Raw genomic sequence first — 26,158 nt, 5'->3', positions numbered from 1 at the left:
TTGCCTGAACTGGGCCATTGTCACATTGATGCAGCAATTAAATTCTTCGGTAAAGGTTAAGCTGCAACGTTGCTGATGCTTCTCGCATATGCTATGAGGGAGTGCACGACACTGAGAGACAACGAGATGATGCAATCTAAAGTGTCTAAGGGAAAAATTCGCTTCATCTTCATTCGCCCGTCTTAAAAGCAAGCGACTTCCACTCGAAGAAGAAAACCCTCATTGTTCCTGCCTTAGCTGAGTCCCATTACCTCCGCATAGCTCGGGGGTGGAGACGATTTATCTGAGAAACCGCCGGGGGGCATGGGAGGTGCTGAAGGAGTTACGCGAGAAGAATCCCCGTAGGGCCCATTGGGTGTATTCTGAGGAGCGCTAGGCGGCTGGTTGGGTGCATAGGGGCCAGGTGGGAAAGCGCCTGGAGAAAAGCCAGGGTAGACACTGTCATGGTGAACAGGGCCATTTGGAATATTGAAAACATCCTGAGCCATTCCCTGCTGCCGACGAAGCCACTCTTCATGCCGTCTAAAAGCTTCTTTCTGCCCCGCCTCTACTTCTCTAGAAAGGCGTTCCGCTTCGAAATCTCCACCCATGGGGCCTCTACCCGGATGCGCTTGCCCCCTAGAGTCAAATGAGGGCAAAAAGCGCGACATGGCATTGTGGGCTGTAAAGAACACCAGACATAAGAACAAGATTGTCGCGATCCGTTTGCCCACCCTGTGAAAATTGTCGTTATCGTTCAATGGGGCTCCATCACCAATGACAGATGGAATGTGCCGGCTCTGGTGAGAGCTACCCTCCACCGCAGCCAAGTCCTTTTCTCTCTGAAGCTCCTCTTCAGTAGCATCTCTATAAAACTTGCGCGCAAGCTGCGGGTCGTTCTGCGCCGCCAGCAAGGCCCGATCTAGTTCTCTAGCTCGTTCTACTAGCGATACTCGAACTGGTTCCAAGACTCCTGAGGCGCCTTGGCTTTGCGGGGCCTCGAGGTAAGACAAACCCTTCATAACGGGAGGAACCACTCGGCTCAATGCGGCGACCATCAGAGTCGCATCCCCCTGCCTCGCTACATCATACAAAAATTGTTCTCCTTCCTCAGCCAGCCTTGCAAAAGGCAACAGCATGCGCTCTGCCAGCACGCGACTCGATTCAGGAGCGCCCTCAGCAGCGCCAACAACCCCAGAGAGCTTTGTAGCCAATACAGTAATATCCGCCTCGCTTATTCTCTCGAACTTCCCTGACCCCGCGCCTCTCCTATCTCCCTTTGATGCTGTACTGCCAGTACCTCTATTGCCGCGGAGACCCACAAAAGGGGTCCTTAGCCGCGCAACTGAAAAGCAGAAGTGGCGTAGGAAGGCCGTCCGTTGCTGGGGAGCCGAGTGCTGCAAAACTTTGGCAAGCCGCAGAAGAGACCCCCAAGGGCTAACTTGTTGGTGGGCATTATACCCGCGGGAAGGCGCACCGTGGTTGTGGTGGGGAGAATACTGTGGCATGCCGCTTCCTTCTGTCATTGCTTCCTGCTGAACACCATACCATTCTGACCCTGGATACAACAGGGTCGAATCCTGGGAGACGGCATGCCCCACATGAGGGCCGTTAGTATATGTTGCCGGGTGTGGGTATCCTTGGTGCGGATTTTCCCCAGCGTACCTGTTGAAGTGCTCATGCCAGCACTCCACGGCAGTTTGCGAGATACAGTAAACTGCCACGGCGGCCAACGCCCTGCGCATCGTCCGGGCATGCATCAAGTACAAGACAGCACAGTGAAGCTTCGGGGGAGAAGTGGGTAGGGAACGGTCCGAAGGGAACTGAGCTTCCTCTGCCGCTGCCTCACGGACAAAGACTGTGTTCAAACTGAAGGCTAGGAACTTTTGGACCTTCCCGAAAGGAACACCTTTTCATGCTGCAAATAACACTTCAATAAACGAAGTGCAATAAATCAGACACTTGGCTACTAGGCTATACTTGGAGAAAAACCTCTGAAACCGGAAGACCCTTTCCAAATCCTGCAATGGGGGTGGCAGCAGCGTGGAGGACGCCCATGAATCGAAGCCTCTTTCTAGTGCTCCGCGCACTTGCTTACATACAAAAGCGGATTAGCAACTGTTGCCTTGTCAATTGACAGCATATCTCTGCCGCACGCTCCACTGCGTCCCCAGAATGGATACGGCCGCGTGCAGTGGCGCCTTCTTTGGCGTCCGGCGTTTCCTTTTTCATTCAGTATACAACTTAAATGAGCCAATAAGTTATGACCGAAAAATTCATAAACGCTTCTGAACAGCTTTCTGGAGCAGGGAACACCGGCCAGAGACGGGGCATCGCAATATGGCCGAGCTGAACATGTACTTCCTAGCACTATAATGCGCTTGGAATCTTCACAAAATTATCAGGATGCGCAAGTATTCCCTAGTTGGAATAAGTTTAGGGGCAATACTTGCTGCTTACAAAGTCTAAGGAGTGACCAGTCCTAGCAAGGCACAGGTGGCAGGCTTAGGGCTGCTTGTCTACCTCGTGCGGCAAGGCTCTGCACAGCAATGATTCGCGGTGTTTTCCATCTTTTTATTTCTACCGCCCTGGGCTGCACATTTGCGTTGTAGATCTCAGCGTTAGTGGGAATTGGTGACCCCCCGAAGCTTTTCACCTCGCCAGAATCGTGCTTTTGGAGCACCTGCCCTATGTGGGGTGCTGCTGCTGATCTGCACAAAATTGAGTAGCCACTTTTGAAAATGGCAGCTTCAAGCGGCGTAGTACTGTCACTTTCCCCCATATCCTGTTGTATGAGTTGACTGGGGCTGTGGGAATAGGTTTAGGAGCTGTGGATGAGCAGGCAATCTACGTGGGGATGAACCTAGTGAAAATTTTCTCCCGCTTCGTGCTGACTGCTGTAGAGTTGAAGGCTGGTGAAGATTGGCGCAACGCTTTATGGTGCCGGGCGTGCATGTACCCTCCGTGGGTATTGCAGTGAGCGGCCATCGAGCTGGAACTTAGCTCCAGTTTTGTGGTGACAGCTTCAATCGTGGAGGCTAGTGAAGCTAGCGCTACGCCCTACGGTGTGGAGGGTGGAATGAAAATACATACGTACGCTTCGCATTGTCGCCTGCTTATGCCAACATGGTCCTTGCAGCGCGATGCACAGCGGTCAGGGCATGCGTTGGCCTTACGCAGCAACCGAAAAGGCATTAAGTAAGCTGGAACACGGCCAATCAAATGGAAGATGCCGAGACTCTACGGTGTAATGGAGATACCTAGGCTTGGAGCTGGCAACGAGCGACTTCATGCAGAAGCTCCCGAATTTCTACGGAGATCTGACTTGCTTTATGTAATGTATAAACCAAGGGAGTTTAGTTCACGATGAGAGGGATCCAAGTAGGGACTAATATTGCCTCAATTACCGCAAACTGAGGCTGCTTCTTCAGACATATATGCACACACACGCACACACAAACACATCCCTCCTAAAGTCCCAGGATATATGTTAGTATACAACATATATCCAGGGACTTTAGGAGGGATGTGTTTCGGCGAAATGTACCGTCGTACGCGTCGGGCCATAGCAATGGAGTCTGAATTGCAAGTGTCGACGGTGGGACAACGCAGTATAAGTCCTGCAACTCACCAACTGCATCGACTACGTGGTGAAGAGCCATGAAGAGGCCAAATTTCCTCCCCTGAGCGCCTATAGGAAGTGTTGTAGATAACGTTTTCATGAGTGAAACACATGTAATACCAGTATAAGCTTAATTGGGAAGATGGCACCACTGTGGGGATGTCCCTGTTTCGGCTAACACCGTAGGGAGTAGATGGTAGATATGTAGGATAGTTGCGTACATGATGAGTTGTAGCAGAATGTTACGGATGCTGCTTAAATGTACAATAAATGTGGATAATTGGGCTCTTTAGTCCTCGGGCGATTAAGAGCAGAGTGTAGATAGCCGTGCCGTTTGGGTTTGTCTACTAGAGCTACACTGGGCTGTGCAGCCACGGTGGTACGGGGGAATATCCAGGACAGGACAGACGTATCTGTTTAATGATTATATCTGCAAATATGTTGTTTGGCCCCATATTAGTGCCGTCAGAGGATATTTTTAAAACCGGCCAGAGAGTGCCTTTTCTGCAAGGTATGACGACGGTTGTGGTGTTGCTAGAGGAAGCTGCACACATATGCAAAGCTTTCCTAAATATTGAGGCGCTGCCTGGCCTCAATATGGCACAGGCTATTGATAGACTACAGGTCAGGTTAAGGTAACTTCCAACGTGCGTGTTAGTGATGCGCTCTTCTGCTGCCCGTTTTTTGGGTTCCGCTGGTTCTGTCGGTATTCGGTCTCTTTTCCCTAAGATACTAAACTTGATTGTTTCGTAACTACAGCTGTGATGAATATAATGCTATGTAGGACCCAGTAGTGCTTTTAGACAAGCCCTGGCGACGCACTGGCCTAGCCGGGGACCGCTCAATTGGAAAGGCTGCGGCTTCTTCGGTCAACTCCTAGCCTCAACTTCCTTAGTCTATCACAGTGGAGTAAGTGAACTCATGAAGCTTCTTCACTGTATAAGGTGGGAACAATAAAGTATGAGGAGTACCCAAACTCAGTGCCTGGTCACAGGATGATCATACCTTTCCTTTTCTCCTTTCCCCTATGCGTAGTCATGTTAAGGAAGTATATGACAAGACAGAAACCAAAAAAGAGATGATGAGGGGCTTGAATATAGTGGGTCGTCCCTCACGCGGTTCTGCACTTCTGCGCCGTACTTAGGCTGTTAGGTTGGGCCTTGAAGACCGACAGCAACATAAGTAATGATTGATCTGGATATGCCTATTCGCATGCAATTATAGGGAAGAGCAAAAGGTGCAAAACTTCAGTCTCCTTCAATGAGGCACTCAGTTGGGCTTGCAACTGGAACTTCGCTGTACAGGCTCGCTACGCAGTTTTATTCGTTGAGACAGGCCGAATTCTGAGCTGAAGTACACTTTTTGAGTAGCAGCTAACTTATGGCCCCCCTTACACGAGTTCCCCTATTCGCAAGGGGCGTCATCCCAGCCTCATCACACGCGCTGACATTAAGTTTCCGCTCTGCCACTAAAAGGCCACCGTGTACTTGACACCGCGTAATGTACTTTCTCCATATGTGCTTGGCTTAGGCTCAAACTCTGCATTGTTATGGCTCTCGCTAGGTGCCCGGACACAAACTGTGGAAAACATAACTGTGCCTTTTAGGCATTTTGTTCCTGGATGCCCTTCGATGGCGTAACAGCAGCAGCAGCAATTTGTAGCGCTGTACTTCAGCAGCTTCTCCAGAGCACCGTTGAACACCGCAAGCTTCAATTAGAATCCATACACAAGTGTCGCCTCTTAGCGAGAAATATCCCTCACCTAAACCACGCAAGACTGTACAGCTGAGTCTTGCACCGTTCCCAGGACTAGAAGGCAAGAAATGACCCCCCAATTTTCAAGGCTAAACTAAACAATTTTTGATTATTCAGTTTCGTGAGGAGCTTTGGAGGTCCCTTGCTCAGAGGCGGCTGCTACAGTTCTGGTCAAGGCGGGTTTGCGCAGGCTCACGGGAGTCACATGTCAGTGCTAGTTGCGGGTTTAGCGCCGTTCAAGATGCGTTTTGGGACCGTTCGGCGTGCCAAAGTGTGACTGCTGTTAAAAGAACGATAACCTATTTTTCATCTTCAGAATACCACTTCTTGGCGGCCAACCACAGCGCAGCTCCGAGGTGATGCAAGCTCCCTCACTCTGCCGCTTTGGGATCAACCGCCAGTGCTTTTCCATCAGCTCTCAATTCGCCTTCAGAACAAAGGAAAGTTCAAGTTAAATATTTTATGTGCTAGAAGACACTTAAAACGGCCCTTGCCATCGCGTCTACAGGTTTCAGGTGCACGTAGTTGCACACGCTCCACATAGAGTTTGTGATCTGTCTCTGTCAGTGGGGTCCACTTAGCTACTACGCTTTGCATTCTGAGTTTGTGAAAATGAGGATAGGGAAGCTGTGGGCCACCTTGGCCATTTCCAGCCCCCTGATCTTCAGTTGTGCGATGCCCTCCGATGATTTGGGCGGCGCTAAGGAAGATCTGCAGTCTGTGGGCAATGCCATCGATGCCATATTCGACCGGATTCTGCGAGATGTAGAGAAGGATATTGGACATGGCAAAGCCCTCCAAGCTTGCGGTCCCAGCGGTTCCCACACGCAAGGTGTGGAGAACTGCAGGCGTGTGCTGAAAGGAGAGCCTGACGAATCTCATGAGTTGCTGCCGTACCTGCTTAAGGACCAGGAGGCCATGAGGTTGTGGCGGGATCACTTCCGTCGGCACGTGGGCGAGCTGGTATCCAGTGCATCGGAACATAGCGGGGCAGATACCCCCCTTCAGGGGCCGGTATTGAAAAGCCTCGCGGAAAGCGAATTCTGGGGAAGCCGGCCAGCTGTTAGCAACGGAGCTTTGCAGCACTTGAGGGTGAAGATGCAGCGGCTGAAGCTGCAAGCAGCTGAGCAGGGTCTAGACCCTGAACAGGCGGTGACGTGGGAAGCAGAAGTGTCTCCTCGTTTCAAATACCACAGCATCAAAGACGCGAAAAGGCATATGGGTACTTACCTTTCTTTCTATTCAGATCCAGACAAGCCAGAGGTGCCGCTTGGGGAGCCACTGCCTGTGAAGGTGTTTGCGGAGACGCAGCAGGTTCTGGAAACTGACAAGTTTGACGCGAGGGAGGCCTTTCCTCAATGCGCAGAGGTGATTGGCCATGTCCGAGACCAAGGCGACTGCGGCTCGTGCTGGGCCTTTGCTAGCACAGAGGCCCTGAACGACCGTTTCTGCATCAAGTCAGGCGGCCGCCATCGGGAGGCTCTGTCGCCGCAGCATACGACTTCATGCTGCGACCTACTGCACTGTTTGTCTTTTGGCTGCTCCGGGGGCCAGCCGAGGATGGCTTGGCGGTGGTTTTCGAACGATGGGGTGGTAACCGGTGGTGACTACAACGAGCTGCACACGGGTAAAAGCTGCTGGCCTTACGAGATTCCCTTCTGCCGGCACCACTCGGAAGGGCCCTACCCAAAGTGTGAGGGGCCCTTGCCCAAGGCTCCGAAGTGCCGCAAGGATTGTGAGGAAGCAGAGTACACCAGCAAAGTGAAGCCATTCAAGGATGATCTACATTTCGCCACGAGTGCATACAGTGTGGAAGGCCGGGACCAAATTAAACGGGAACTTATGGAAAATGGCACTCTCACTGGCGCTTTCCTCGTGTATGAGGACTTCCTGCTGTACAAGGAGGGGGTGTATCACCACGTGACAGGCATGCCCATGGGTGGTCACGCAGTGAAGGTGATTGGCTTCGGGAACGAAGACGGGAGGGACTACTGGCTAGCTGTGAACAGCTGGAACGAATACTGGGGAGATAAAGGCACTTTCAAAATTGAAATGGGAGAGGCAGGAATAGATAAAGAATTCTGTGGAGGGGAGCCGAAAGTGCCCAATGACAAAAACGCCTCATTGCTGCCGTCAGCGCAGGACCTATGAAACTAAAGGCGATTCAAGGGCGACACATGGGAGGGCCACTGACTTGCATACTGTATATAAAGAGAAATGGGCACGTGGTCGAAGTTGCGGCTAACCGCGGCTATGATGGATCAGTGGGTATACATGCATATGTGTTTATGTAAATATGTCTGTGGCGTGTGTATTGTGTATGTGCACAAAGTATAATTTCGAGACCACTTAAACTATTGGTGAAAGGTGAATTGCAGTGCGCGGCCAGGTCGCATTATGTATGTCGAGTGGAGGCTTTCAGCTTTGCGAGCAGATGCGTTAAGCCTGTTCCGGAGTAGTTGAAGTGTCGGTTTCACTATCTTGTTGGGCGTATGGTCGGCCTTGTGTACGAATGTATAAGGAAGTATGCGCTTGTGCATCTGGATTTATTGAATCCACACCCGGAGCGATGGAGCAGGTGTACAAACATGCGTATGCATTTTAAAGTTCATCTGCAACCGCGCATAGCCGGGGGATGGTTATGCTTCGTTCGTGAAGTGGCCGCATTCAGCTTGCCCAGCAACTGCTTGGAACATCTCGGAAGTACTTGGTGTTGATTCCGCCGGTGCTTTGGGCGGGTGGTTGCCTCTGTACGAATGGGTCCGTATGCACCCACGTGCGTGTGCACTACTGAGTCTACATCAATATTCTCTACATACAGGTGTACGTGCATGTAAGTTCTTGTTTGTGTGGGTGTAGGTGTATACTGAAAGTTAACGTGCACGTGAGTGCTGTGCTTTGGTTGGCCTGCTGCAGCGGACCCAAAGCCCGTTGGCTATCCCAGCAGTGAGTGCCTTGAGAATTGACACATCAAGCATGTGTTCCAGGGAGCTGTGCCTTTGGTTCTTTTCGAGTTTGCATGCGGTGTAGCGGTCTAGGGTGGCTTGGCGTGGTTCGGTGGCCAAAGCGACCTGAAAGCGCCGTTGTGCCCCGTCGCTCTTGCAGCACCATGAAATTTTCATTGCACTGCGTCTTTCTACACTTAAACTGACAATCGTAAGCTGACTTACGTACGTGCTTGTAAGCAGCCGAATTAGAGAACGAAAAACAAGGACAGGCAATTGAGCTATTGTAGCTCTCTACAGCGAGCGGCACAGCAGCTCCCCCATAGCATAGGAGGCTTCAGGGTGGTAGATTATGGTGGATGTCACTTTTAGCATAAGCAACGGCTTCGAGTCCATATGCTGCTGCAGAGCTACGGATGGGGTCGCGATCTTCGCTCCTCACCGTGTTGCGGATGTTGGCTTTAGTCTGTCTAATAACCTTGTCGCGCACAGTGGTGACAACTTCTGGTACAGCTCAACACTAGTGGGAGGCCAGTGCCGCACAAGCGACTTGGTGAGAGATTTTCGTCAAGCTTTGTTCCTTCCATCTGCTTTGGTGTGACCTTTCGTGTGGAAGCTGGCGTGGTACTGGCGCAACTGCAAGCGACTAGAGCCTCGATGGTCCTATTTCAATGGACTTTCACAAACTACGTGAGTACCTTGTTCAGGTAGCGCAACAGCATGGTTCCAAGGACGGAAGCCAGGTACTGCCTGTCACTAGATACTCTTGTTACGCAGCACAATGCAGCAAGCGGTCATGCAGCCAAACAAATAGCCCCTAAACCCTAAACCCAACTGGTACCCAATACATGCAGTCGTACAGCGGCACGCCTACTTGAGGTTGCTCGATTTGGCGCTATTGTGCGTGACCACGAATAAATATTTGTTGACATGCGCTTACGTGCATGCAGTGTCATGGGTGATATACACTGTTGTGTCCTACAGTAATACGTAAATAGTACATGATTGTACATACTCTACGCAATAAATACTGTATGCGCAAATCAGTGAGTTTATTCACATGCTTTTGTGGCAGTGTTTGGGAATTGCACCGGTGGTCCTGTGGTCGACCATTGTGAGACGGCGGGCGGGCATTGACGCGCCGCAAAACAAACGGTTCCAGCCTTGTTGTGGAACTCACAAACAAAAAGTCGCACTGAAAATTGTGTTCATCCGTTGCCACTGCGCGCTCACAGAAGAGGCGTAGAATCGGTAGCTGCGTTCCCTTTGACTTTTTCCAAACGCTTCTTGGCGAGGATCCATCTGTGCACACCACGACAAAAGAGTGTGGAAAATATAGACAAAAACGCTGCAGCAGTCATTCATAGGCACAAATGAATGAAAGGCTCAGCTGCAGTAGCAAAAAAGCACCATCGAACGGAGAAGTCGGCCAGGCAAACACGCAAATGAGAGGCCACACCAAACAGACTGGCAATGAGTTGTAGAAGTTCATAGCTGGACTGCAACAGCTACATATCTCCTTCCGGCAGGCACAGTTCCACAAGAATGCACTCAGTACAGTACTGCATGTCCCCTCTACGCTGCGACATTTGTACACCCTAGGCGGCAAAGTAGGATCATCCTATCTTACTCTGCAGGAATCGACACCACCCATTGCAGGGCCCACGCCACCAAAAACAAAAACACGAGGGTACCGAGAGACAAGACGGCAGCAATCCAGAGGCAAGCTCCCTTGTACAGACACACGCCCTGTGAATGGAACACAGTCGCACATAAAGAAGCGAGTTCAGGACAATAGCGATCAATCCACCCGCTGCTGCCGCAACTTAGCTGCCAGGCATCTATTCGCTAGATGATTTGGAGCGATACGTCAGTTAGTGCCTGCATGCGTGCGCCTTCCTCATTGCACCTATTGTTAACCTGTAAACACTATAGCCTGAACCCCAGATCGTGCCCTCTGCCTCACTGCGAAGACACATGAGCACTCTTCGGCCTCCTCAGATGCCTGCAAAGCGGCACAGCAATATCGCTCATAGAGGAACCAAAAAATGAATAGCAAGTCCCAAACAAACAAATGAGATATCAAGTGAACTCTGTACAGGCCCTACCTGCAGCGCAGAGAAGCCCGCTGTGTCTTCTGCTTCTTGCTGGTTTTGCTCTTCCAGCGACTCCCCAGCTGATACAACCCCTGCCTGTTGATTAAGGGAGCGCTCCACATCCGCAGAAGCAGCAGGAAAGTTATTGCTGCTGGATTCACCCCCTGTCATGTGCACCTGGGCAAGTAGTGGGTTGTGGTCCGACGGGACAGAAGTTTGGACGTCTCCATTAATGAGAATGTCAGCTGCCAGGATGGTTTTGCTCTGATGAGCTGCAGCTGCTTACAAAGCCAGATGAAGTTCAAAGGCAAAAGCGCAGCACACAAACACGTACCTCAAAAACAAAAGCAAGATATGCGTGCTACTCAACACTGCCAATGACGACGCAGTAGCTTTTTCTGTCAACCCCGACGTGGAACTGGAGTGCGGCTAGGTCCGAATACGACTCACCATATGAAAGAAGAAGCACGATGAGGCAGGACGATATCCAAACTCGATGGAGCAGAGCCATCTTCTTGATGGCCTGAGCACTGTGAACGAAAACCCTAATGACCATTTAGAGCTACGATGGAGCGCAAACACTCTCTCTGCCAGAGCTCACGGCGGGAGCAGAGCCAAGCGATGGTTGACTTGTCTCGATAGCAGCACGGCTGCGATCATTCGAAAATAGGAGAGGAGCGGGCACGGTCTAATCCGCTTCGACGCCCAGGCGCAAGCAAATGTATAAGATTTAGACTAAAGAATGACCTTGTTTTGCAGAGGAAAACAAAAAGAATGACTTAACTCATTGTTCATCTCCAAACTTGGGAGCCCTCCGAGTCAATCGATGCCATCGAGATGGCGCTAGCGCGCTTTAAGGCGCTGACTGCCTCTCAAGTAATGGAAAAGGGGATTTAACCATCAATTAAATGAATAGGAAATGTGTTGTATGCATTTGCACTGGGTGAAAGCAGCTGGTGGAGCAGAATGTTGGGACGCAGTCAGTGCGGCTCCATGACCCTGGCTGGACAAGCCCCTGGAAACAGCGGTCGATTTCACGAAACTAAATAGTAATTCTTGTTTTTCAGACAGCACATATGTACTTATGAGTTGCTTCTTGTGGGTTTCTGCAACTCAACGTTATGTACATTTGCTGATTTCACCATCGGTTGTAAGAGGTCTGACCCACGGTGAGAAGCTGTAACACACAGTGCATTTCGTCGTGGAGCCTGTTCCTCTTTTTTTTCCCCCGAGCTATCTGCAAATATATGTCTCTCCGAGTTTCCTAATCATCCAATGGTTAGTACAATGCCACCTCCGGGACAGCAGCAATCAGCATACAGACCTGCCAAGCTTGCTGGCGACGACTTCTTGTAGTCTCGGTGGCCTTCTTCACGCCCAACTCAGTCATTGCACCATTGAACTGAAAATATCATTAGGGCGATAAGGGGTATTATTGCAGTAAGATGTGAGCCGCCTACAGCCCAGCACTACGTGTGTGAATTAATGGCAAACCATCGAAATGGAGGAAGAGGCAACCCAGCAAACGCCAGATGCTTCTGAAAACTCGCTTGCTTGGATAGATGAAAATGAGACAGATCCTCACGTTCTAGCTGCTGATCTCACAGCCCTCGTACGTATAATTATTCCCAACTCGCGTTTATTAGCTGCTGCGGTGCTTAAATACGTGCGCATATACTTGTGAATATATATGCTTTTAAAATTCATGTCTGAGAATTTGGACGGCTGCACTTTATGGTGTCTGAGTAGCTTGAGTACAGGTCAGACGTTTCACCACAGGAAGCTGCGCTTGCAGGTTCTAGTCGTCATTCTTTTGATGGAGGACGTTTTGCTGTTCTTGTTGTTTACGTTGTTCTTTAACGAAACCGGCACATTTTTTTGTTGCTTGAACATTTTTTATAACGCAGCACTGTATTTAAGAGGACGAACAGACTCCGGCCTTTCTTTGAAGTAGCTTTGAATGTGCTCAATCTAACTATCTTTGAATGCATTTTACTGCTGATTAATCACAGAGTGGATGTGCAACTCTAATCCTGCTTCACCTTACTTTCAGGCTACTGTACACGCGGCCAACACGGAAACGCTATGTGCAGAGGTAGACTCGACATTGCAGAAGCTGCTGTAAGTGCTTGACAAAAACAAATGCAACGGCAAAGTAAAAAGCTATGGGGGTGGCTACGTTCTTCCATATCTTCGGCTCCTCCTTGTCCCTACTTCCAAAGCGCATCTCCAGTGCTTGGCTTATACTGAATCTGCTTAGAAGAACTCAGCGGTGTGAACAGGAAAACCTTTCATTTTGCCACACATTGTGGTTATTTTTGGGGATCGGTGTCTATGTGTACGTTACGTTTGGACTGTCACTTTTTTCTGGTGGGTTTTCTGTGCAGCTCAGAGTGCAGAAAACTGGATTTGGAGTGTGAGAAGATATTTGCACAGAGTCTGGTGGAGGAGGAAAGCCCAGAGGGTCCTCGAAGCCCCAAGGCTGAGGAAACGCAGCCCAAGTCAAAAGCACAAGCAGCGATACCGAAGAGGACCACTTTTGCTGCAGCTGAACCTAAACGCTTCGTACCCAAAGTTGTACGCGCACCGCCTAAGCCAGCTCGGCCGTTCTTGCCTAAGAAGCAGCTGCAACCAAAGGGATAACGCGCTCGCGGAGCTTGGTCCAACACTGCGAATGCAGTGAATTTCTCTGTTCACCGTTCCGTATAAGCTCACAATTGACCTGCATGCGGTGGCAGCGGCGGGCCGAGGTTGCGCATGCAGAATCTGGCAGCTGCAAGCACAGTAATTTTTCCGACTGTGGTTTTTTTTGTGTGATTCTGCCTGTTTTTTCTCCAGTTTCAAATGCACCTCTAGGGCACAAGGCACGAAAGCTTGAACGCTCAATTATGCTAGAGAGAAGAGGAAGCGAGAGCAGTGCAGTTCAGTGACTTTTGAGAGATATTGTTGTCAAATTATAGTATGGCACGCCAAGTTTGAGTGACCCATCAGCAAGTGAAGCATCAATGCTCAGACTAACACTCACCAGAAATATCACACTGGGCTAGAAACAGCCCATATCACATGTGCTAGTATTGCCATAGTGAACCACGTTGCTTAACTACACAGCCTTTGATCTTTGGTTTACTACTTATCCGGAGAGGCCGTTGCGCTGCATTGGCCATTTCACCGACTGACAAACGAGTCTTTCTCAGGTGGGCTTCTGGAGCTCGTTAGTTCTTGGGTGGCCGTCGGAGAAGCGAAATGCCTTCTAACGCCTAGTATAGAGCTCTTATTGCGGAGGATGGCCGCTGGAGATGCTGGGCTAATCGAAATTTGAAGGCGCATGCTGCAACATCAACAAACTCGAAGACTACGCAGAAATCTCGGAACACAAGTGATTGGCGTTTTAAACCGGAAACAGCAAATTTCGGGTGCTGACGCCTCGCCCATAAGGCCAGAACCTTGTGGGAATGCCTTGTGGTCAGTGCGATAAGGGATGCGTTCGCAGTTTGCTCATCACGGAAATCAGCGAGATTCCCATGAGCGAGTTGCTCATCCTCAAAGATTCCCCAATATGCAAGGGCCACACACAAACCACAACAATGCATGCTGCTGCTACCACGAAACAATGCACATACACAACATAGGCCGTTGACCTTAACAAGCACTTCAGCCATTTTACGAGACCTATTCTCATCAAAGCAAGTAGCTGCAGAAGCAGAACTGGCTTTAGGTCTTATTTCATCTCTGCATAGATGACACACAAACAAATACATGCCCACAGAACACAAAAGCACGTCACCTCGCTGCGACGCTGCAGTCATCAGTTGCGTCAAGTGACGTCATGAAGGATCCGATATATGCTTGTCAAAAAATAGTCATCACGACTCAAGTGCAGCTGACAGCAAGAGCCATTTTGCTTGTGTCATCTCGCTGCACCCCATCATGCGTTCCCTAGATCGCACTTCCCAGCAAACTGAGAATAGCGGGATGGAGTTCGATCCACAGCACTCTAGCAGTCATTTATATTCCATGCAGCAGAAGTGCTTAAGCTGGTGCATGGCAGTACGTCAACTGCATAACACACTCCGCGCATGAGAGTGCGTCTGACACGCGAGTACGCTAATGCTCTCTATCAGTCGAAAGATGGTGATTTGAAAAAGTATTCTTCACGGTGGAAATCCGTGGGTTTGTAAGTAATACATCACAGAGAAAGCCAACGCAACCAACCCGAACAACTAAAGTGCAAATGAATTCATTGCCATTTCACAAAGCAGTTGAACGTCACGAGCCACGCAGCACTTTTGCACATTTTACGTCGGAAGCAACAATGGCGACAAGCTGCAATTAGGTCCTGCTTGCCGCAGGGAGTAGCGTATCGTGCCTGCGTTTGCAGTGTGTGCAGCTAGTTTAACGCAACTGGAGGACAAAGGCTCCAAGACGCGCTGATAAACTGCCAAGAAGTAACACAAAACAACCCCCACGTCATGCAAAGCTGTCAGACAGGGATAACTGGTTTTTACTGGTTTCCACAAGACACGTCTTCGGAAGCCAAGCGTTGAAAAATCATCCTAATAGCATTGCTGCCACGCTGGAGATTTGAGGCGTACCTCCCCATAACACTAAATCAAAACTGAAATTCTGAGTAGCTAGCTTTCTGTCCAAAACGTGTACCTAGCGCAAAGGTGGCTGACAAGTAACAGCAACTACAACTGCTCAGAACTGTGCTGGAGTCCACGTACAAAAACATCAACGTAACATTAACCTGCATGTCGCAAATGGCGTTTCGCTCGTGTTTCTGGAATGCAAGGCAACTGCTAGCTAGCCCAAATACGATGATGGGCTGCACGTAGTCTTCCACGCAGCAAGCCACACACATAACGCTGCTGCTTTTTTCAGGAGTTGCGACAGTAAATCCTCAACAAAAATTCAGAGAGAGGAACAACAACTGTATCATCATGGAAGCAGTTCTACAAGCACACAAGCCAAATGATGCAGGCCAACGGAAGTCAGGTTTTGCGACAGTAATTCCTCAATAATAGTTCAGAGAGAGGAACAAAAGAGTGTCATCCCTCAACTTGGCAGAAGGCATGCCAGGTTCTACGTACATTCGTGTGAGGTGAAACAAGTCCAGCCCAACATCAACGGACACTTTGTGGGCCCCTTCATGAACATCACACCTGCATCGCTTTCAGCAGTTGTTTTAACGCGGCTCTGTAAAGTTGGGCGTCGTGTCCTGCCCTGCCAAGCCACGCAGATACGCTGCTTTTTTCTCTCCGCAGATGCACACACTCGTACGTTCACCTTTTAGTGTCTCGGCGAATCTCCGCTTCAGCAATGAAAGTAATCAACCAGTAGAGATTCATAGGACATGGATTTTTATGTCGTCATTGGAAGCGCCAGTTAGAAGGAGTGGATACAGGGAATGCCTTGTGGTCAGTGCGATAAGGGATGCGTTCGCAGTTTGCTCATCACGGAAATCAGCGAGATTCCCATGAGCGAGTTGCTCATCCTCAAAGATTCCCCAATATGCAAGGGCTACACACAAACCACAACAATGCATGCTGCTGCTACCACGAAACAACGCACATACACAACATAGGCCGTTGACCTTAACAAGCACTTCAGCCATTTTACGAGACCTATTCTCATCAAAGCAAGTAGCTGCAGAAGCAGAACTGGCTTTAGGTCTTATTTCATCTCTGCATAGATGACACACAAACAAATACATGCCCACAGAACACAAAAGCACGTCACCTCGCTGCGACGCTGCAGTCATCAGTTGCGTCAAGTGACGTCATGAAGGATCCGATATATGCTTGTCAAAAAATAGTCATCACGACTCAAGTGCAGCTGACAGCAAGAGCCATTTTGCTTGTGTCATCTCGCTGCACCCCATCATGCGTTCCCTAGATCGCACTTCCCAGCAAACTGAGAATAGCGGGATGGAGTTCGATCCACAGCACTCTAGCAGTCATTTATATTCCATGCAGCAGAAGTGCTTAAGCTGGTGCATGGCAGTACGTCAACTGCATAACACACTCCGCGCATGAGAGTGCGTCTGACACGCGAGTACGCTAATGCTCTCTATCAGTCGAAAGATGGTGATTTGAAAAAGTATTCTTCACGGTGGAAATCCGTGGGTTTGTAAGTAATACATCACAGAGAAAGCCAACGCAACCAACCCGAACAACTAAAGTGCAAATGAATTCATTGCCATTTCACAAAGCAGTTGAACGTCACGAGCCACGCAGCATTTTTGCACATTTTACGTCGGAAGCAACAATTGCGACAAGCTGCAATTAGGTCCTGCTTGCCGCAGGGAGTAGCGTATCGTGCCTGCGTTTGCAGTGTGTGCAGCTAGTTTAACGCAACTGGAGGACAAAGGCTCCAAGACGCGCTGATAAACTGCCAAGAAGTAACACAAAACAACCCCCACGTCATGCAAAGCTGTCAGACAGGGATAACTGGTTTTTACTGGTTTCCACAAGACACGTCTTCGGAAGCCAAGCGTTGAAAAATCATCCTAATAGCATTGCTGCCACGCTGGAGATTTGAGGCGTACCTCCCCATAACACTAAATCAAAACTGAAATTCTGAGTAGCTAGCTTTCTGTCCAAAACGTGTACCTAGCGCAAAGGTGGCTGACAAGTAACAGCAACTACAACTGCTCAGAACTGTGCTGGAGTCCACGTACAAAAGCATCAACGTAACATTAACCTGCATGTCGCAAATGGCGTTTCGCTCGTGTTTCTGGAATGCAAGGCAACTGCTAGCTAGCCCAAATACGATGATGGGCTGCACGTAGTCTTCCACGCAGCAAGCCACACACATAACGCTGCTGCTTTTTTCAGGAGTTGCGACAGTAAATCCTCAACAAAAATTCAGAGAGAGGAACAACAACTGTATCATCATGGAAGCAGTTCTACAAGCACACAAGCCAAATGATGCAGGCCAACGGAAGTCAGGTTTTGCGACAGTAATTCCTCAATAATAGTTCAGAGAGAGGAACAAAAGAGTGTCATCCCTCAACTTGGCAGAAGGCATGCCAGGTTCTACGTACATTCGTGTGAGGTGAAACAAGTCCAGCCCAACATCAACGGACACTTTGTGGGCCCCTTCATGAACATCACACCTGCATCGCTTTCAGCAGTTGTTTTAACGCGGCTCTGTAAAGTTGGGCGTCGTGTCCTGCCCTGCCAAGCCACGCAGATACGCTGCTTTTTTCTCTCCGCAGATGCACACACTCGTACGTTCACCTTTTAGTGTCTCGGCGAACCTCCGCTTCAGCAATGAAAGTAATCAACCAGTAGAGATTCATAGGACATGGATTTTTATGTCGTCATTGGAAGCGCCAGTTAGAAGGAGTGGATACAGGGAATGCCTTGTGGTCAGTGCGATAAGGGATGCGTTCGCAGTTTGCTCATCACGGAAATCAGCGAGATTCCCATGAGCGAGTTGCTCATCCTCAAAGATTCCCCAATATGCAAGGGCTACACACAAACCACAACAATGCATGCTGCTGCTACCACGAAACAACGCACATACACAACATAGGCCGTTGACCTTAACAAGCACTTCAGCCATTTTACGAGACCTATTCTCATCAAAGCAAGTAGCTGCAGAAGCAGAACTGGCTTTAGGTCTTATTTCATCTCTGCATAGATGACACACAAACAAATACATGCCCACAGAACACAAAAGCACGTCACCTCGCTGCGACGCTGCAGTCATCAGTTGCGTCAAGTGACGTCATGAAGGATCCGATATATGCTTGTCAAAAAATAGTCATCACGACTCAAGTGCAGCTGACAGCAAGAGCCATTTTGCTTGTGTCATCTCGCTGCACCCCATCATGCGTTCCCTAGATCGCACTTCCCAGCAAACTGAGAATAGCGGGATAGAGTTCGATCCACAGCACTCTAGCAGTCATTTATATTCCATGCAGCAGAAGTGCTTAAGCTGGTGCATGGCAGTACGTCAACTGCATAACACACTTCGCGCATGAGAGTGCGTCTGACACGCGAGTACGCTAATGCTCTCTATCAGTCGAAAGATGGTGATTTGAAAAAGTATTCTTCACGGTGGAAATCCGTGGGTTTGTAAGTAATACATCACAGAGAAAGCCAACGCAACCAACCCGAACAACTAAAGTGCAAATGAATTCATTGCCATTTCACAAAGCAGTTGAACGTCACGAGCCACGCAGCATTTTTGCACATTTTACGTCGGAAGCAACAATGGCGACAAGCTGCAATTAGGTCCTGCTTGCCGCAGGGAGTAGCGTATCGTGCCTGCGTTTGCAGTGTGTGCAGCTAGTTTAACGCAACTGGAGGACAAAGGCTCCAAGACGCGCTGATAAACTGCCAAGAAGTAACACAAAACAACCCCCACGTCATGCAAAGCTGTCAGACAGGGATAACTGGTTTTTACTGGTTTCCACAAGACACGTCTTCGGAAGCCAAGCGTTGAAAAATCATCCTAATAGCATTGCTGCCACGCTGGAGATTTGAGGCGTACCTCCCCATAACACTAAATCAAAACTGAAATTCTGAGTAGCTAGCTTTCTGTCCAAAACGTGTACCTAGCGCAAAGGTGGCTGACAAGTAACAGCAACTACAACTGCTCAGAACTGTGCTGGAGTCCACGTACAAAAGCATCAACGTAACATTAACCTGCATGTCGCAAATGGCGTTTCGCTCGTGTTTCTGGAATGCAAGGCAACTGCTAGCTAGCCCAAATACGATGATGGGCTGCACGTAGTCTTCCACGCAGCAAGCCACACACATAACGCTGCTGCCTTTTTCAGGAGTTGCGACAGTAAATCCTCAACAAAAATTCAGAGAGAGGAACAACAACTGTATCATCATGGAAGCAGTTCTACCAACGGAAGTCAGGTTTTGCGACAGTAATTCCTCAATAATAGTTCAGAGAGAGGAACAAAAGAGTGTCATCCCTCAACTTGGCAGAAGGCATGCCAGGTTCTACGTACATTCGTGTGAGGTGAAACAAGTCCAGCCCAACATCAACGGACACTTTGTGGGCCCCTTCATGAACATCACACCTGCATCGCTTTCAGCAGTTGTTTTAACGCGGCTCTGTAAAGTTGGGCGTCGTGTCCTGCCCTGCCAAGCCACGCAGATACGCTGCTTTTTTCTCTCCGCAGATGCACACACTCGTACGTTCACCTTTTAGTGTCTCGGCGAACCTCCGCTTCAGCAATGAAAGTAATCAACCAGTAGAGATTCATAGGACATGGATTTTTATGTCGTCATTGGAAGCGCCAGTTAGAAGGAGTGGATACAGGGAATGCCTTGTGGTCAGTGCGATAAGGGATGCGTTCGCAGTTTGCTCATCACGGAAATCAGCGAGATTCCCATGAGCGAGTTGCTCATCCTCAAAGATTCCCCAATATGCAAGGGCTACACACAAACCACAACAATGCATGCTGCTGCTACCACGAAACAATGCACATACACAACATAGGCCGTTGACCTTAACAAGCACTTCAGCCATTTTACGAGACCTATTCTCATCAAAGCAAGTAGCTGCAGAAGCAGAACTGGCTTTAGGTCTTATTTCATCTCTGCATAGATGACACACAAACAAATACATGCCCACAGAACACAAAAGCACGTCACCTCGCTGCGACGCTGCAGTCATCAGTTGCGTCAAGTGACGTCATGAAGGATCCGATATATGCTTGTCAAAAAATAGTCATCACGACTCAAGTGCAGCTGACAGCAAGAGCCATTTTGCTTGTGTCATCTCGCTGCACCCCATCATGCGTTCCCTAGATCGCACTTCCCAGCAAACTGAGAATAGCGGGATAGAGTTCGATCCACAGCACTCTAGCAGTCATTTATATTCCATGCAGCAGAAGTGCTTAAGCTGGTGCATGGCAGTACGTCAACTGCATAACACACTTCGCGCATGAGAGTGCGTCTGACACGCGAGTACGCTAATGCTCTCTATCAGTCGAAAGATGGTGATTTGAAAAAGTATTCTTCACGGTGGAAATCCGTGGGTTTGTAAGTAATACATCACAGAGAAAGCCAACGCAACCAACCCGAACAACTAAAGTGCAAATGAATTCATTGCCATTTCACAAAGCAGTTGAACGTCACGAGCCACGCAGCACTTTTGTACATTTTACGTCGGAAGCAACAATGGCGACAAGCTGCAATTAGGTCCTGCTTGCCGCAGGGAGTAGCGTATCGTGCCTGCGTTTGCAGTGTGTGCAGCTAGTTTAACGCAACTGGAGGACAAAGTCTCCAAGACGCGCTGATAAACTGCCAAGAAGTAACACAAAACAACCCCCACGTCATGCAAAGCTGTCAGACAGGGATAACTGGTTTTTACTGGTTTCCACAAGACACGTCTTCGGAAGCCAAGCGTTGAAAAATCATCCTAATAGCATTGCTGCCACGCTGGAGATTTGAGGCGTACCTCCCCATAACACTAAATCAAAACTGAAATTCTGAGTAGCTAGCTTTCTGTCCAAAACGTGTACCTAGCGCAAAGGTGGCTGACAAGTAACAGCAACTACAACTGCTCAGAACTGTGCTGGAGTCCACGTACAAAAACATCAACGTAACATTAACCTGCATGTCGCAAATGGCGTTTCGCTCGTGTTTCTGGAATGCAAGGCAACTGCTAGCTAGCCCAAATACGATGATGGGCTGCACGTAGTCTTCCACGCAGCAAGCCACACACATAACGCTGCTGCTTTTTTCAGGAGTTACGACAGTAAATCCTCAACAAAAATTCAGAGAGAGGAACAACAACTGTATCATCATGGAAGCAGTTCTACAAGCACACAAGCCAAATGATGCAGGCCAACGGAAGTCAGGTTTTGCGACAGTAATTCCTCAATAATAGTTAAGAGAGAGGAACAAAAGAGTGTCATCCCTCAACTTGGCAGAAGGCATGCCAGGTTCTACGTACATTCGTGTGAGGTGAAACAAGTCCAGCCCAACATCAACGGACACTTTGTGGGCCCCTTCATGAACATCACACCTGCATCGCTTTCAGCAGTTGTTTTAACGCGGCTCTGTAAAGTTGGGCGTCGTGTCCTGCCCTGCCAAGCCACGCAGATACGCTGCTTTTTTCTCTCCGCAGATGCACACACTCGTACGTTCACCTTTTAGTGTCTCGGCGAACCTCCGCTTCAGCAATGAAAGTAATCAACCAGTAGAGATTCATAGGACATGGATTTTTATGTCGTCATTGGAAGCGCCAGTTAGAAGGAGTGGATACAGGGAATGCCTTGTGGTCAGTGCGATAAGGGATGCGTTCGCAGTTTGCTCATCACGGAAATCAGCGAGATTCCCATGAGCGAGTTGCTCATCCTCAAAGATTCCCCAATATGCAAGGGCTACACACAAACCACAACAATGCATGCTGCTGCTACCACGAAACAACGCACATACACAACATAGGCCGTTGACCTTAACAAGCACTTCAGCCATTTTACGAGACCTACTCTCATCAAAGCAAGTAGCTGCAGAAGCAGAACTGGCTTTAGGTCTTATTTCATCTCTGCATAGATGACACACAAACAAATACATGCCCACAGAACACAAAAGCACGTCACCTCGCTGCGACGCTGCAGTCATCAGTTGCGTCAAGTGACGTCATGAAGGATCCGATATATGCTTGTCAAAAAATAGTCATCACGACTCAAGTGCAGCTGACAGCAAGAGCCATTTTGCTTGTGTCATCTCGCTGCACCCCATCATGCGTTCCCTAGATCGCACTTCCCAGCAAACTGAGAATAGCGGGATAGAGTTCGATCCACAGCACTCTAGCAGTCATTTATATTCCATGCAGCAGAAGTGCTTAAGCTGGTGCATGGCAGTACGTCAACTGCATAACACACTCCGCGCATGAGAGTGCGTCTGACACGCGAGTACGCTAATGCTCTCTATCAGTCGAAAGATGGTGATTTGAAAAAGTATTCTTCACGGTGGAAATCCGTGGGTTTGTAAGTAATACATCACAGAGAAAGCCAACGCAACCAACCCGAACAACTAAAGTGCAAATGAATTCATTGCCATTTCACAAAGCAGTTGAACGTCACGAGCCACGCAGCATTTTTGCACATTTTACGTCGGAAGCAACAATTGCGACAAGCTGCAATTAGGTCCTGCTTGCCGCAGGGAGTAGCGTATCGTGCCTGCGTTTGCAGTGTGTGCAGCTAGTTTAACGCAACTGGAGGACAAAGGCTCCAAGACGCGCTGATAAACTGCCAAGAAGTAACACAAAACAACCCCCACGTCATGCAAAGCTGTCAGACAGGGATAACTGGTTTTTACTGGTTTCCACAAGACACGTCTTCGGAAGCCAAGCGTTGAAAAATCATCCTAATAGCATTGCTGCCACGCTGGAGATTTGAGGCGTACCTCCCCATAACACTAAATCAAAACTGAAATTCTGAGTAGCTAGCTTTCTGTCCAAAACGTGTACCTAGCGCAAAGGTGGCTGACAAGTAACAGCAACTACAACTGCTCAGAACTGTGCTGGAGTCCACGTACAAAAACATCAACGTAACATTAACCTGCATGTCGCAAATGGCGTTTCGCTCGTGTTTCTGGAATGCAAGGCAACTGCTAGCTAGCCCAAATACGATGATGGGCTGCACGTAGTCTTCCACGCAGCAAGCCACACACATAACGCTGCTGCTTTTTTCAGGAGTTGCGACAGTAAATCCTCAACAAAAATTCAGAGAGAGGAACAACAACTGTATCATCATGGAAGCAGTTCTACAAGCACACAAGCCAAATGATGCAGGCCAACGGAAGTCAGGTTTTGCGACAGTAATTCCTCAATAATAGTTCAGAGAGAGGAACAAAAGAGTGTCATCCCTCAACTTGGCAGAAGGCATGCCAGGTTCTACGTACATTCGTGTGAGGTGAAACAAGTCCAGCCCAACATCAACGGACACTTTGTGGGCCCCTTCATGAACATCACACCTGCATCGCTTTCAGCAGTTGTTTTAACGCGGCTCTGTAAAGTTGGGCGTCATGTCCTGCCCTGCCAAGCCACGCAGATACGCTGCTTTTTTCTCTCCGCAGATGCACACACTCGTACGTTCACCTTTTAGTGTCTCGGCGAACCTCCGCTTCAGCAATGAAAGTAATCAACCAGTAGAGATTCATAGGACATGGATTTTTATGTCGTCATTGGAAGCGCCAGTTAGAAGGAGTGGATACAGGGAATGCCTTGTGGTCAGTGCGATAAGGGATGCGTTCGCAGTTTGCTCATCACGGAAATCAGCGAGATTCCCATGAGCGAGTTGCTCATCCTCAAAGATTCCCCAATATGCAAGGGCTACACACAAACCACAACAATGCATGCTGCTGCTACCACGAAACAACGCACATACACAACATAGGCCGTTGACCTTAACAAGCACTTCAGCCATTTTACGAGACCTACTCTCATCAAAGCAAGTAGCTGCAGAAGCAGAACTGGCTTTAGGTCTTATTTCATCTCTGCATAGATGACACACAAACAAATACATGCCCACAGAACACAAAAGCACGTCACCTCGCTGCGACGCTGCAGTCATCAGTTGCGTCAAGTGACGTCATGAAGGATCCGATATATGCTTGTCAAAAAATAGTCATCACGACTCAAGTGCAGCTGACAGCAAGAGCCATTTTGCTTGTGTCATCTCGCTGCACCCCATCATGCGTTCCCTAGATCGCACTTCCCAGCAAACTGAGAATAGCGGGATGGAGTTCGATCCACAGCACTCTAGCAGTCATTTATATTCCATGCAGCAGAAGTGCTTAAGCTGGTGCATGGCAGTACGTCAACTGCATAACACACTCCGCGCATGAGAGTGCGTCTGACACGCGAGTACGCTAATGCTCTCTATCAGTCGAAAGATGGTGATTTGAAAAAGTATTCTTCACGGTGGAAATCCGTGGGTTTGTAAGTAATACATCACAGAGAAAGCCAACGCAACCAACCCGAACAACTAAAGTGCAAATGAATTCATTGCCATTTCACAAAGCAGTTGAACGTCACGAGCCACGCAGCATTTTTGCACATTTTACGTCGGAAGCAACAATGGCGACAAGCTGCAATTAGGTCCTGCTTGCCGCAGGGAGTAGCGTATCGTGCCTGCGTTTGCAGTGTGTGCAGCTAGTTTAACGCAACTGGAGGACAAAGGCTCCAAGACGCGCTGATAAACTGCCAAGAAGTAACACAAAACAACCCCCACGTCATGCAAAGCTGTCAGACAGGGATAACTGGTTTTTACTGGTTTCCACAAGACACGTCTTCGGAAGCCAAGCGTTGAAAAATCATCCTAATAGCATTGCTGCCACGCTGGAGATTTGAGGCGTACCTCCCCATAACACTAAATCAAAACTGAAATTCTGAGTAGCTAGCTTTCTGTCCAAAACGTGTACCTAGCGCAAAGGTGGCTGACAAGTAACAGCAACTACAACTGCTCAGAACTGTGCTGGAGTCCACGTACAAAAACATCAACGTAACATTAACCTGCATGTCGCAAATGGCGTTTCGCTCGTGTTTCTGGAATGCAAGGCAACTGCTAGCTAGCCCAAATACGATGATGGGCTGCACGTAGTCTTCCACGCAGCAAGCCACACACATAACGCTGCTGCTTTTTTCAGGAGTTGCGACAGTAAATCCTCAACAAAAATTCAGAGAGAGGAACAACAACTGTATCATCATGGAAGCAGTTCTACAAGCACACAAGCCAAATGATGCAGGCCAACGGAAGTCAGGTTTTGCGACAGTAATTCCTCAATAATAGTTCAGAGAGAGGAACAAAAGAGTGTCATCCCTCAACTTGGCAGAAGGCATGCCAGGTTCTACGTACATTCGTGTGAGGTGAAACAAGTCCAGCCCAACATCAACGGACACTTTGTGGGCCCCTTCATGAACATCACACCTGCATCGCTTTCAGCAGTTGTTTTAACGCGGCTCTGTAAAGTTGGGCGTCGTGTCCTGCCCTGCCAAGCCACGCAGATACGCTGCTTTTTTCTCCCCGCGGATGCACACACTCGTACGTTCACCTTTTAGTGTCTCGGCGAACCTCCGCTTCAGCAATGAAAGTAATCAACCAGTAGAGATTCATAGGACATGGATTTTTATGTCGTCATTGGAAGCGCCAGTTAGAAGGAGTGGATACAGGGAATGCCTTGTGGTCAGTGCGATAAGGGATGCGTTCGCAGTTTGCTCATCACGGAAATCAGCGAGATTCCCATGAGCGAGTTGCTCATCCTCAAAGATTCCCCAATATGCAAGGGCTACACACAAACCACAACAATGCATGCTGCTGCTACCACGAAACAACGCACATACACAACATAGGCCGTTGACCTTAACAAGCACTTCAGCCATTTTACGAGACCTACTCTCATCAAAGCAAGTAGCTGCAGAAGCAGAACTGGCTTTAGGTCTTATTTCATCTCTGCATAGATGACACACAAACAAATACATGCCCACAGAACACAAAAGCACGTCACCTCGCTGCTACGCTGCAGTCATCAGTTGCGTCAAGTGACGTCATGAAGGATCCGATATATGCTTGTCAAAAAATAGTCATCACGACTCAAGTGCAGCTGACAGCAAGAGCCATTTTGCTTGTGTCATCTCGCTGCACCCCATCATGCGTTCCCTAGATCGCACTTCCCAGCAAACTGAGAATAGCGGGATGGAGTTCGATCCACAGCACTCTAGCAGTCATTTATATTCCATGCAGCAGAAGTGCTTAAGCTGGTGCATGGCAGTACGTCAAC

General features: G+C 48.9%; 4 protein-coding genes across 4 annotated transcripts; 2 read left to right on the top strand and 2 right to left on the bottom strand.

The window, feature by feature from the left end:
- Positions 1-233: 233 nt before the first annotated feature.
- ETH_00003575 (uncharacterized protein) lies at positions 234-1,724 on the bottom strand (the record flags this gene model as incomplete). Its single annotated transcript, XM_013374932.1, has 1 exon — positions 234-1,724. One exon carries the CDS (start codon positions 1,722-1,724, stop codon positions 234-236), a length of 1,491 nt encoding a protein of 496 aa, XP_013230386.1.
- A 4,244-nt stretch (positions 1,725-5,968) lies between these two features.
- ETH_00003570 (cysteine proteinase, putative) lies at positions 5,969-7,507 on the top strand (the record flags this gene model as incomplete). The annotated part of the gene is made up of 1 exon (XM_013374931.1): positions 5,969-7,507. The coding sequence occupies one exon, from the start codon at positions 5,969-5,971 to the stop codon at positions 7,505-7,507; it is 1,539 nt and encodes a 512-aa protein (XP_013230385.1).
- A 2,023-nt stretch (positions 7,508-9,530) lies between these two features.
- ETH_00003565 (uncharacterized protein) lies at positions 9,531-11,057 on the bottom strand (the record flags this gene model as incomplete). The annotated part of the gene is made up of 6 exons (XM_013374930.1): positions 9,531-9,603; positions 9,932-10,050; positions 10,268-10,306; positions 10,410-10,675; positions 10,848-10,927; positions 10,999-11,057. 6 exons carry the CDS (start codon positions 11,055-11,057, stop codon positions 9,531-9,533), a joined length of 636 nt encoding a protein of 211 aa, XP_013230384.1.
- An 841-nt stretch (positions 11,058-11,898) lies between these two features.
- On the top strand, positions 11,899-13,040 carry ETH_00003560 (uncharacterized protein; the record flags this gene model as incomplete). The annotated part of the gene is made up of 3 exons (XM_013374929.1): positions 11,899-12,009; positions 12,451-12,518; positions 12,785-13,040. 3 exons carry the CDS (start codon positions 11,899-11,901, stop codon positions 13,038-13,040), a joined length of 435 nt encoding a protein of 144 aa, XP_013230383.1.
- Between the last annotated feature and the right edge of the window lie 13,118 nt (positions 13,041-26,158).

The sequence above is a fragment of the Eimeria tenella genome, genomic scaffold (genome assembly GCF_000499545.2).
Source record: "Eimeria tenella Houghton genomic scaffold, Eth_scaff24, whole genome shotgun sequence".
Lineage (NCBI taxonomy): Eukaryota > Apicomplexa > Conoidasida > Eucoccidiorida > Eimeriidae > Eimeria > Eimeria tenella.
The sequence above is the reverse complement of the archived record's forward strand: the minus strand, read 5'-3'. Positions and strand labels throughout refer to the sequence as shown.